General features: G+C 43.3%; 1 protein-coding gene across 1 annotated transcript in view; it reads right to left on the bottom strand.

Annotated features, from left to right (window-relative positions):
• The window catches only part of kat6b (lysine acetyltransferase 6B), an 87767-nt gene extending 73961 nt beyond the window's left edge, over positions 1-13806 (bottom strand). The window contains exons 1-2 of the mRNA XM_033012594.1: positions 13645-13806; positions 12190-13117 (exon numbers count right to left, since the gene is read on the bottom strand). Coding sequence (XP_032868485.1) covers positions 12190-12813 — 624 coding nt within the window. The 5' untranslated portion in view covers positions 12814-13117; positions 13645-13806. The remainder of the gene's footprint in view (positions 1-12189; positions 13118-13644) is intronic.

The following is a 13806-nucleotide window of genomic DNA, read 5'->3' as shown; positions in this document are numbered from 1 at the left end:
CCAAGATGGACGCGCTGCGATCCCAAAGCGGCTGGCCTCTTAATTAGGCTGGTCCAAGAGCAGGACCTCTGCTTTATATTTTTTTTTAAACGAGAGACAGAGACAGAGAGAGAGAGAGAGAGAGAGAGAGAGAGAGAGAGAGAGAGAGAGAGAGAGAGAGAGAGAGAGAGAGAGAGAGAGAGAGAGAGAGTGTAAATAAATAAATAATAATATAGTTTAAATAGACTACAACACGGAAATAGGCTCCCATAGTGTAATATGGGCATTGGACACTAGATGGCGCTTACTTTTCCAATCTAATTTTCTAACTAGTTTAATTAATTAATGTGCAACTTTTGGCACTGACAAATTATGATTTCCTGCTCAATTATATTTCATCTAAATCTGTGCAAAATTTCATGTAGTTCCGAGAGGTGGGTCACAGAAATGGATTTCTAGACACATTTTTGATGCTCGGCCCACAGCCTAAAAATCGAAGGTGGACAAAAATGCTGGAGAAACTCAGCGGGTGAGGCAGCATCTATGGAGTAAAGGAATAAGGTGACATTTTGGGTGGAGACCCTTCTTCAGACTTAGTGGTCTGTTATCACATCTTTCATAATAAACTCTAACAATGTCCCAACCACTAGTGGTCTGGTCTGTGATTCCCTGTGATTATTTTACTGCCTTTTCCAAAAGTGGGGTTATATTTGCTGAGATGTACAGATGAATTTTCTTTGCCTCTCGGGACAATGATCATCTACTGTATTCAGCATAATAACAAAACATTCAGCTCACAATAACATAGGGGTAGTATTAGGCCATTCGGTCCATCATCTGCTGATTTATTTATTCATGGCTGATCTATCTTTCCCTCACAACTCCATTCTCCTGCATCTCCCCATAACCTTTAATGTCCGTAATAATCAAGAACCAATCAATCTCCGAGTAATAAATACCCAATGTCTTGGCCTCCACAGCCATCTGTGGAAATGAATTCCACAGATTCACCACTCTCTGACTAAAGAAATTCCTCCACATCTCCATTCTAAAGATACGTCCTTTTATTTTGAGTCTGTGCCCTCTGGTCCTAGACTTTCCCACTACTGGAAACATCTTTCTACATCAACTTTATCTAGGCCTTACATTATTTAGTAGGTTTCAATTAAATCTCACCTCATCTTTCTCAACTCCAGCTAATACAGGCCCAGAGCCTTCAAGTCTCGTAAACCTCCTCTGGACCATCTACAACACCAGCACATCCTTCCTCAGATATGGGGCCCAAAACTGCTCCCAAATTTACCCTGACCAGTGCCCAGAAAACCTCAGGATTACATCCTTGTATTTATATTCTAATCCTCTTGACATGAATGACAACATTGCATGTTCCTTCCTTACTACAAACTCTACCTGCAAATGAACCTTTTAGCAATCCTGCACCAGCACTCCCAATTCCCTCTGCATCTCCGATTTCTGAATCCTCTTCCCATTTAGAAAACAGTCTATGCCTTTATTCCTTCTACCAAAGTGTGTGACACTTTGCTACTCTGTGTTCCATCTGCCACTTCTTTGCCCACTCCCCCAAAAAGTCCAAGTCCTTCTGCAGACCCCTCCTTCAACTCTGCGTGTTCCTACACCTATCCTCGTATGACCTGGGCACAACACCATCAATTCCTTCATCCAGATCATTAGCACATAATGTGAAAAGTTGTGGACCATCACTCGTCACCGGCAGCCAACCTGGAAAGCCCCCTTTATTCCCACTCTTGGCCTTCTGACAGTCAGCCAATCCATGCTAGCACCTTCCCTCCAATACCATGGGCTTCTATCTTTTGATTAGCATGTGGCACGTTATCAAAGGCCTCACCAGAACCACACAGACAATGGGCAGCTATTTTCCAGCATTTGGCCCATAGTCTATTCCAGGTGATTCAAGTGCTCATCAGTGCAAATACCTCTGAAATAACTGCTGAAATGCTGTCAGTTACTTTGCCTCCATCAATCTCATAGGTAAGTATTCCAGGTACTTACAACTCTCTGGTTAGAAAAGGTTCCCCTCAATCTCTTACCCCTTACCCTAAATCTTTGTCCTCTATTTTTATTTACCTATGATATGGAGAAAAAAAATACTGCAGTCTACAATATTTACCCCCCTTATTTCATATACCTCAATTGTCCACTCTGAACCTCCTCCACTCCAGAGAAAACAGAACTAACCCCTCCACATAACCATAACACTCTATCCCAGGCAATATCATGGCAAATGTCCGCTGCACCCTTTCCTATAGTGTGACCAATTCTTCAGCTGATGTTTGACCAATGTTTCATAAAGTTGGAACATAACCTCCTTGATCTTGCATCGAATGCCCAAAACAATGAAGCCAGTATCTCATGTCTTCCGAACCATATTATCTACTGCCACATTCAAGGATCTTTGGACATATACTGTTTTTTTATACCTCAATACCTGACCATTTATGGTGTGTGTCCTTGCCTCATTAGTGCTCCCAAAATACATCACCTCACATTTATCAGGATTACCCTCCACTAACTATTTATCATCCTATTTCACCAACAAATTGATGTCAGCGAGTAGTCTAATACTACCCTCCATAGAAACATAGAAATTAGGTGCAGGAGTAGGCCATTCGGCCCTTCGAGCCTGCACCGCCATTCAATATGATCATGGCTGATCATCCAACTCAGTATCCCGTACCTGCCTTCTCTCCATACCCTCTGATCCCCTTAGCCACAAGGGCCACATCTAACTCCCTCTTAAATATAGCCAATGAACTGGCCTCGACTACCCTCTGTGGCAGAGAGTTCCAGAGATTCACCACTCTCTATGTGAAAAAAGTTCTTCTCATCTCGGTTTTAAAGGATTTCCCCCTTATCCTTAAGCTGTGACCCCTTGTCCTGGACTTCCCCAACATCGGGAGCAATCTTCCTGCATCTAGCCTGTCCAACCCCTTAAGAATTTTGTAAGTTTCTATAGATCCCTCTCTCAATCTCCTAAATTCTAGAGAGTATAAACCAAGTCTATCCAGTCTTTCTTCATAAGACAGTCCTGACATCCCAGGAATCAGTCTGGTGAACCTTCTCTGCACTCCCTCTATGGCAATAATGTCCTTCCTCAGATTTGGAGACCAAAACTGTACGCAATACTCCAGGTGTGGTCTCACCAAGACCCTGTACAACTGCAGTAGAACCTCCCTGCTCCTATACTCAAATCCTTTTGCTATGAAAGCTAACATACCATTCGCTTTCTTCACTGCCTGCTGCACCTGCATGCCTACTTTCAATGACTGGTGTACCATGACACCCAGGTCTCGCTGCATCTCCCCTTTTCCTAGTCGGCCACCATTTAGATAATAGTCTGCTTTCCTGTTTTTGCCACCAAAATGGATAACCTCACATTTATCCACATTATACTGCATCTGCCAAACATTTGCCCACTCACCCAGCCTATCCAAGTCACCTTGCAGTCTCCTAGCATCCTCCTCACAGCTAACACTGCCACCCAGCTTAGTGTCATCCGCAAACTTGGAGATATTGCCTTCAATTCCCTCATCCAGATCATTAATATATATTGTAAATAGCTGGGGTCCCAGCACTGAGCCTTGCGGTACCCCACTAGTCACTGCCTGCCATTGTGAAAAGGACCCGTTTACTCCTACTCTTTGCTTCCTGTTTGCCAGCCAGTTCTCTATCCACATCAATACTGAACCCCCAATGCCGTGTGCTTTAAGTTTGTATACTAATCTCTTATGTGGGACCTTGTCGAAAGCCTTCTGGAAGTCCAGATACACCACATCCACTGGTTCTCCCCTATCCACGCTACTAGTTACATCCTCGAAAAATTCTATAAGATTCGTCAGACATGATTTACCCTTTGTAAATCCATGCTGACTTTGTCCAATGATTTCACCACTTTCCAAATGTGCTGCTATCCCATCTTTAATAACTGACTCTAGCAGTTTCCCCACTACCGATGTTAGACTAACTGGTCTGTAATTCCCCGTTTTCTCTCTCCCTCCCTTCTTAAAAAGTGGGGTTACGTTTGCTACCCGCCAATCCTCAGGAACTACTCCAGAATCTAAAGAGTTTTGAAAGATTATTACTAATGCATCCACCATTTCTGGAGCTACTTCCTTAAGTACTCTGGGATGCAGCCTATCTGGCCCTGGGGATTTATCGGCCTTTAATTCATTCAATTTACCCAACACCACTTCCCGGCTAACCTGGATTTCACTCAATTCCTCCAACTCCTTTGTCCCCTGCTATTTCCAGCAGATTATTTATGTCTTCCTTAGTGAAGACGGAACCAAAGTAGTTATTCAATTGGTCCGCCATATCCTTGTTCCCCATGATCAACTCACCTGTTTCTGACTGTAAGGGACCTACATTTGTTTTAACTAATCTCTTTCTTTTCACATATCTATAAAAACTTTTGCGGTCAGTTTTTATGTTCCCTGCCAGTTTTCTTTCATAATCTATTTTTCCTTTCCTAATTAAGCCCTTTGTCCTCCTCTGCTGGTCTCTGAATTTCTCCCAGTCCTCTGGTATGCTGCTTTTTCTGGCTAATTTGTACGCATCATCCTTCGCTTTGATACTATCCCTGATTTCCCTTGTTATCCACGGATGTACTACCTTCCCTGATTTATTCTTTTGCCAAACTGGGATGAACAATTTTTGTAGTTCATCCATGCAGTCTTTAAATGTCTTCCATTGCATATCCACCGTCAACCCTTTTAGAATTAATTGCCAGTCAATCTTGGCCAATTCATGTCTCATACCCTCAAAGTTACCTTTCTTTAAGTTCAGAACCATTGTTTCTGAATTAACAATGTCACTCTCCATCCTAATGAAGAACTCAACCATATTATGGTCACTCTTGCCCAAGAAGGCACGTACAACAAGACTGCTAACTAACCCTTCCTCATTACTCAATACCCAGTCTAAAATAGCCTGCTCTCTCGTTGGTTCCTCTACATATTGATTTCGATAACTATCCCGCATACATTCCAAGAAATCCTCTTCCTCAGCACCCCTGCCAATTTGATTCACCCAATCTATATGTAGATTGAAGTCACCCATTATAACGGTTTTGCCTTTGTCGCACGCATTTCTAATTTCCTGTTTGATACCATCTCCAACTTCACTACTACTGTTAGGTGGCCTGTACACAACACCCACCAGCGTTTTCTGCCCCTTAGTGTTTCGCAGCTCTACCCATACCGATTCCACATCCTCCAAACTAATGTCCTTCCTTTCCATTGCGTTAATCTCCTCTCTAATCAGCAACGCTACCCCACCTCCTTTTCCTTTCTCTCTATCCCTCCTGAATATTGAATATCCCTCGATGTTCAGCTCGCAGCCTTGGTCACCCTGGAGCCATGTCTCCGTGATCCCAACTATATCATAGTCATTAATAGCTATCTGCACATTCAACTCATCCACCTTATTACGAATGCTCCTTGCATTGAGACACAAAGCCTTCAGGCTTGTTTTTACAACACTCTTACCCCTTCTACAATTATGTTGAAAAGTGGCCCTTTTTGATTTTTGCCCTGGTTTTGTCTGCCTGCCACTTTTACTTTTCACCTTGCTACCTATTGCTTCTACCCTCATTTTACACCCCTCTGTCTTTACGCTCACACATTTAAGAAACCCTTTCCCTTTAACTCCATCCTCCACTATCCCATTCGACACCCCACCCCCCTTATTCAGTTTAAAACCAACCGTGTAGCAGTGGCAAACCTGCCTGCCAGAATGCTGGTCCCACACCTGTTAAGATGCAATCCGTCCCATTTGTACAGTTCCCCCTTACCCCAAAACAGATCCCAGTGATCTAAGAATCTAAATCCCTGCCCCGTGCACCAGTTCCTCAGCCACACGTTCAGGTCCCGTATCTCCCTGTTCCTGCTCTCGCCAGCACGAGGAACTGGATGCAAACCGGAGATAACAACCCTGGAGGTCCTGCTTTTCAGCATTTTTCCGAGCTGTCTAAAGTCACGCTGCAGAATATTCATCCCCTTCTTTCCGACATCGTTTGTGCCGACATGCACTACCACTTCCGGATGTTCACCTTCGCCCTTGAGGATTTTCTGCACTCTGTCCGTGACATCCTGGATCCTGGCACCAGGAAGGCAGCACACCATCCTCGCATCCCGTCTGTTGCCGCAGAAACCCCTGTCCGTACCTCTCACAATGGAGTCTCCCACTACAATGGCGTTGCCTGCCTTAGGCCTTTTTGGTTCTGGCTCAACAGCCCTATTCGCATCGCAAGCCAGTCCGCCGCTCAGTGTAAGCACGTCTTCTGTCCCGACAGCTTCTAAGTGGGTGACCTGTTCACAAGAGGTACAACACCCGGGGACGTTGGCATTCCATGCTTCCCTCCCTTTCTCACTGTCTCCCACCTTCTCTCTTCCAGTACCTTAGGTGTAACAATCGTACTGTAGGACTTGTCGAGGAACGACTCCGTTTCTCGGACGAACCGGAGGTCATCCACTTGCTTCTCCAGTTCCCCAACAGGGCCCTTCAGGAGCTCTACCTGGATGCACTTCTTGCATTTGTAGCAGCCAGAGGCACCAGCGGTGTCCTTGACCTCCCACATACTGCAAGTATCGCACTGAATCAGCTTGCCTGACATCTCCTTCTTTCGTCTCTACCTCTCAAGCGTATTGCGTGGTCTCCTCTCCTCAGCAGCCTCCTCGAAGACTCTCGAGCCAAAGACTCACACTTTTCTCACAGGGCACTTCCCTCGCAAGGCCGCTCACTCACTGCCACTCGCTAAGAGCCATCTTGCTTAAATTGACTGATAAATTGCCTGATTTACCAATTTACAAACCAAATTCCTCAGTTTTCAACTGTTTTCCCGGCACTGACTCACTTCTCTCCTCCCACTTGGGCTAGAGCCAATCAGTCGTATCTCTTGCTAATCTCCTGCTGCTGTTGCTCCCAATCATATTTTCAATAGCTCCACCAATCTTCATGTCATCTGCAACCTTACTGATTTTGCCTCCTCTTTCCACATACCAATCATCCATGTACATTACAAACAGTCCCAGCACCAACCCTTGTGGAACACCACTAGTCACAAGCATTTGAAATCACAAAAAACACAAATGTGGATTGAATTTTGGATCAAATTTACCAACCTGCAATGGATCCCATGGGCTTTAACCTTTTGGGAATGCAACGTGCAAATCTGTTCCTCTCAAGAAAGAGTATATGGAAAATGGGGGTGACGACTGGTAGAAGAGATTAAAACACTACCATTTCTTGCACCTCTTTGGGTACCACGCAGTTTAGAGTTAACTCCTGATAAACTACACAAAATATTCATCACAAGACTTGGATTAATTCCACTTTCTATTCTCTTGACATTTGTGTCATCCCAAACACAAATAGAGGCGCAAGTCAACAATGCTCAGCTGAGACGTGGCAAACTACAACATTAATTTTAATCTTAAATCCACTTTTACACATGTTGTGAAGTAAAAATACTATTCTCTGCATTATAATGTCATGACGTAAACCACTATTTATATATCCATTGTCAGAGACCCAATACAGACCCAAAATACTGCAGTAAATCAGCGGATCTGGCAACATCACTGGAGAAAAGGAATATGTGACGTTTCGTGTTGAGACCCTTCTTCAGACTTAGAGTCAGGAGAAAGGGGAATGAGAGTTATAGACGGTACTTAGGAGAAATTAATGCAAGATATACAGAAAGTAACGTGGGGGATACAAGTTCCTTTGACTACTCCAGCATATTTCTAGTGTCATTTTGTGCCTGTAAACATGTGATGTCTGACATGTCATAGCATGACTTCTTTGATCGGCCAACAGCATATGTCTCACTTATAGAATAAAATGATATACACCAGGAAAATTCTGTTTAACCTGTTGACTTCAGTATCCAAAAGATGAGCAGCATTTTAGGCATCCTATTCTGGTCTCACAATGTGTCCAGAACTGCATACAAAAGTCTTTGTGGCCAAACCACAGTTTTGTAAAGTTTCTATTTAACATCCCAACTTTGTATTCTGTGTTTGAGAATACAACATTTTAAAATATTTAAAAGTCAATATTGTAATACACATGTATTCAATTTTTTTTCCAGTTATAAAGGTCAGCAAACTAGTTATCTTCCTAATTAACTGCAGCACCTACACATTAACCTTCAGTGACTTAAGTACAATGACATTAAGGCTCTTTTTGACAAGATCATTATCCTAATACATACAATTTCTGCTTTTTTTTATAATAAAGTAGATTTCTCTTTTATATATCCATGCTGACTCTGTTCAATCATATTACTTGCTAAGTGGCTTGAGGCATATCCATTATTATACCTTCCAATTTACCTAACTACCCACCTAAGCTGACAGGTCAGCAATTTTCTCTCTCCCCTTTTAAATAATGGAGTCACATTTGCTGACCTATAACCGCCAGGAACCATCAAGGAATCTAGAGTATTTTGGGAGATGATATCCAGCACAGCTACCACCTCCAAGTTACCTCTTTCAAAACGTAGGGATTTCTCAGCTTAAAGAATCTTTAACTTCTTTAGTACTGCTTAGCTTCCACGTCTGCACTGGACCCTTGGTTGCCAGGTGTTTCTGAGAGCTATGTGTGTTTTCTATAGGTATATCAATTCCATCATCTATGTTTTTCTTTTAACATACCTGGAGAAAATCTTACATTGACTGTATATTTTTGCCAGTTTATTTCTATATTCCATTTGTCCATTCTTTATCAATTTTTTGGTCATCGTTTGACAAATTTCAAAATACTCCTAATCCCACATTGACTGTTTTTTTCTGACAATTTTATAAACTTGTTCCATAGAATTAACAGTAGTCTTTAATTTTTCCTGTCATCCGTAGATGGAATACTTTTGCTGCTTTGTCTGTCTGAAAGGAATATGCATTGGTTGAAAATCATATACCATTCCTTAAACACTAGCATTTGTCTACTCCCTGCTAATCCCAGTCAACCTGTCCTTCATACTTTCAAACATTCCTTTGTTAGGATTGAAAGCCCTGCTTTCAGATTGAATTAAAGGTAGAAAAGTCAGGTAGCAACTGTAGGAAAACCATTTAATTTTTCAGGTCTAACGACCCTTTGTCAGAACTGGGAGAGAAGGCAAATGGGATTATCTTAGATGGGCATCTTGGTCCGTATGGACAGGTGGAGCCTGTTTTCCATCAGATTCCAGTAGCAGAGAAGGTGAGGTAGATATGGGCAGAACAAAGGGAACATCTCTTGACATTGACCAATGACTTGATGTGGCTGGAAAGGGCAGCCATGGTTGAATGCGGAGTACTCAATGGGCCGAATGGCCTAACTCTGCTTCTATGACTGATGAAGTCCTCCTTTTTCAGGATCTCCATATCAGGATGCATCACAGCTTGGTTTGGGAACAGCTCCAGCTTTGGGAACAACTCCATCCAAGACCCAATGACATGCTGTCTGTGGCGAATTCCACAGATTTACCAACCTCTGGGTAAATAAATTGCAGCGAATTGTGGACTCAGCCCAAAACATCGCACAAACCAACCTCCCTTCCATTTACTCCATTTATACCTCATAAGCCATATCCGATACCACCCTCTTAAACCTCATACGCTTTCTTTTTCTTCCTAACCAAGTTTACAACTTCCTTGGGCATCCACGGTTCCCTTACTTTGCCATCCTTATCCCTCCTCCTTACAGGAATATGCAAATCCTGCACTTTGAAAAGCTGACCTTTAAATGACTCCCACATGTCCTCTGTGGACTTACCCAACAACGCTGATCACACTGATCTCAACCTACCCTCCTTAGCCCCTGCCTAATGACATTGTAATCTGCCTTGCCCCATTTAAGTACCTTCCCCCAATATCCAAACCTGTCCCTATTCAGAACAATCTTATAACTTATGGAATTATGATCAGTATCTCCAAATTCTTCTTCCATTGCAACACCTGTCATCTGGCCATGCTCATATCCCAATACAAGATCCAGTGTGTCCCCTCTCCAAGTCAGACTATCCACATACTGTGTAAGGAAATCATCTTGGATGCACCTAAAAAATGCTGCCCCATGTCTCTTGTCCTAGAGTAAGTCCAAGTCAATATTACGGAAGTTGAAGTCACCCACTACAATAACCGTGTGGTTCTTACATGCTTCGGTAATCTGTCTACATATCTGATCCTCTATCTCCCGCTAGCTATTAGGTGGCTAATAATATACGTCTGAGAAATGGTCCTGACCCGAAACAACGCCTATCCATGTTCTCCAGAGTTACTGCCTGACACACAGTTACTCCAGCACTTTTTTTTTGTTAGCTATTATGGTAGCCTAGTAAAAAAGTAGAGGAAAGTAGAGAAGTTGAGAAAGGGAACAGGAGATTGATGAAGTAAAATGTGAAAATAAGGCAGTGAAGAGAATGGGATAACTCTCATAAGGAATACAAAAGTTCTTCCAGAACTCATGATCAAAAGACAAGGAATGGTAAACATCCAACATCATTTTTGAAGTGTTGAGAAATTACGGCCCAGCACGAGCAAGAAAATCTGAGAGGATTTGTGGTTTATGGGGCGAGATAATGAAGGACAGCATTTGAATCCGTCTCAAATGACAACTGAATGGGTGAGAAGTTAAAAGCAAAAGTTGAGAGATTTAAATGCTAGTAAAGGAATATTAAGTGTTTGAGGTGAAGAGAATAAATGTTCTTAAACAGAAATTAAAAGTGAAAAAGTGCAGTCCTCGTATGTTGAAATATTTACAATATTAAGATTCAATCAGTTCCAAATACTCCAACATTACAGTGGAGGCTACCATAATTCCAACAGTTACCGCAATGTCAGCACAATGATCATCATTTGAAATATACTTTCCCCACTTTTGCCAAGGTTCCTGAGTTATCTATGTGCCTCAACACATCTATAGTAAACAAATGTAGATAACTAATTTGCCAATCTGCTTCCTAAATATTCTATCAATCGGCCAGTTACCAGCACAAAATGCTGATGCTATTGCTTATATGGTGGTTGCAGCACATCAAATTGTTTGTGCGGTATTGTAATGAATTTCTTTTGTGACATTCTTGTATGATCAGAAATATAAATATGTGCACCAAAAAGAGTTGAAAAGTGTTCCCAGCATTGTTGCTGCTCTTTATCCCTTAACCAAGATTACAAAGTGAGATATTTGGTAGCATACTTCACTGGTTTTGGTTGTCCTTACTGCATGCAAACCCCCAGATAACAGTGACATTTCAAAAGTAAGTAATTGGCTTTTAATTACCCTTGAGAGCCTGAAGCAATAAAGCACCATTGAAGCAAGGTTCTTTTCCAATACACTGCAACATGCAATGAGAATAGTCCAAGAAAATGAAAGGCAAGGTCACTCTACTCTTCATTTGAGGCGTCCTTAACCTTTGACCTTTAGAGGCCAGTCAAACATTTTATAGTACACAAACACATCAAACAGTCATTCATAATTAGTCACAGTTCTCTTAGGTATACAAAGGCAACCACTTCCCAAGAAGCCTGAAATGATTAATGCGTCCTCAGCACCTCAACTGATCATTTAAAAACAATCCATTTATTAAATGCCTCTTTAGGTCTTTTCAACATGACTGAAATCGTTACATCATCATTCAGGGTTTGAACTGTGTAGTATTGAGTGGCACACTATTTGAAAGATAAACTCCCTACTCCAATAATGTGGATGCAAGAAATCTGCCAAGCTCCATTCAATGTGTAGGAAAGAACTGCAGATGCTGGTTTAAATCGAAGACACAAAATGCTGCAGTATCTCAGCTGGACAGGCAGCATCTCTGGAGAGAAGGAATGGGTGACGTTTCGGGTCGAGACTCTTTTTTTCAGTCTGAAGAAGGGTCTCATCCAGAAACGTCACACATTCCTTCTCTCCAGAGATGCTGCCTGTCCAGCTGAGATACTCCAGCATTTTGTGTCAAGCTTCATTCAATCTAATTTTGTATTTTATCTGAAATATAAACAGAATACCACCAATGTTTGAGTGGATCTGAATTCTGAGTTACTTGCTTTATCGTATGTCTTATTTCAAACAGTTCCCATAATTGAACAGTTCTGTGAATCTGCCACTTCTGCAAGGACAATCCAAAACTGAGCAATGTGTTTCAAGGGAAATTATTGAGTCGTTTTTCCACCTGCTCATCAGGACACCTACCTTTTCTTTTTCACGTGGAAGATGATTGACTGGTAGGAGAGATGAAGGAGAATAATTATTGTATTTTGCTGCTCCTTTGCCTCCTGCACTCCCATAATTCACTCTGTAAAGTGGACCATCCTTTAATATTCTCCCATTATTCACAGCACGTTTGGTGGCTAACCTCAGCCGCTGTTGAAAGGTGGAACTGCTGGTAATAGTAAACAAATCACTCTGGCTTCTCAAATATTTCTCTATGTTTTTTAGTGAGGAACCATTTGGTTCTGCCAATCCTTCAACTGCTCTCTTGATTATCTTATTCCAGTCCACGTTACATATATCAATAACATTTCTGGATGTAGTCCCTTGATTGGATTTTGAGAGATTGCAAGGCTTAACAGATGTAAAACGGCCAGGTTTCTCTGGATCCTTATACGATGAAAGCCCTTTGTTTGTAACTTTAAGTATAGTTCCATCTTTCACACTAAGCTCTAACTGCTCCAGGACAGTCTTTCTATCTAATCCATGAGAAGATGACACCGCATGACAGATTCTCTCTTCTGATGGCCTTTGCTTTTGCTTTTTCACCTTCTGGATAGCTTCTAGAATCCATTCCGTGTATAGTGGGTTTGCAAGTTTTACCATGGTTGACTATTCATAAGTTGCTCAATCAAGACGCTTGGCAAAGTTATTCCTCGTCTCTACGTTGAATCAATTCCAAGCCATGATGCGAAAGCTCTTCTTGAGAAATTAAACAATTGACCACAGGAAACACAACATGCCACGACGCTGGGATCTGCAACATGTTTGCTAGTCAAAACAATCAATCAAAATAGCACCGAGCCCAATTAGTCAGTCACACAAGTCAGTGGATAAACACTTCTTCAGGTTCAACCAACCGGTTTTCAAAAGACTCCCAAAGGACTAGTTACGAACACGAGAACAGATCCTGTAAAAAACAGAAGAAAAACAATATCAAATGCGTCTTGTGTACAAAGCGTCTAAGACAGATACAGAGAAAGTAAAGCACACAAAACAAGCAAGTTATCCCCACCCACCCATCATATCATATCCGTGTTGTGATCGGATTGACAACTTCAAATCTCTCATGTTTACATCGGATTGTCACCACGGTAAACACACGTGCGGTGCAAGTCCCCTCGGCCTGCGGGTGTCAACGGCCGGGGAGCGATGCCGGTGCCGACCCGACCCTGACCAGCGGGGAGGGGGAGGCGAGCAGCGGCCTGTAAGCACGGCCCACCCGCCCGCTCTGTGCGAGCGGCAGCCACGCTGCTTCGGGCCCCGCTGACACGCAGGCAGGCAGGACGGGAGGGAGGGCGCTGTTGGCGGCGGCCGGGCGAGGCCTCTACGGCGAGTCGCTCCGCGCCCACGACCGTCCCCGACACCGAGCGCGATCGCGGCGGATCCCCCCCCGCGGACAGACGGCGATCGCGAGCGGCCCCTTTCCCCGCGCACCTTGCCTACAGCGGCCGGGCTGGAGCGGAGCTGGGCGGCGGCGGCCGGGCTGGAGCGGAGCTGGGCGGCGGAGGCAGAGGCAGCGGGGCCGGGGCGGGGGCGGGAGCGCGGGTCCGGCGGCTGGAGCCGAGCGGCCGCCATCTTGTGCCGAGGAGCCGCGGC

This window comes from Amblyraja radiata, chromosome 37 (genome assembly GCF_010909765.2).
Source record: "Amblyraja radiata isolate CabotCenter1 chromosome 37, sAmbRad1.1.pri, whole genome shotgun sequence".
Classification (NCBI taxonomy): Eukaryota; Metazoa; Chordata; class Chondrichthyes; order Rajiformes; family Rajidae; genus Amblyraja; species Amblyraja radiata.
This window is presented reverse-complemented; position numbering and strand designations above follow the sequence as displayed.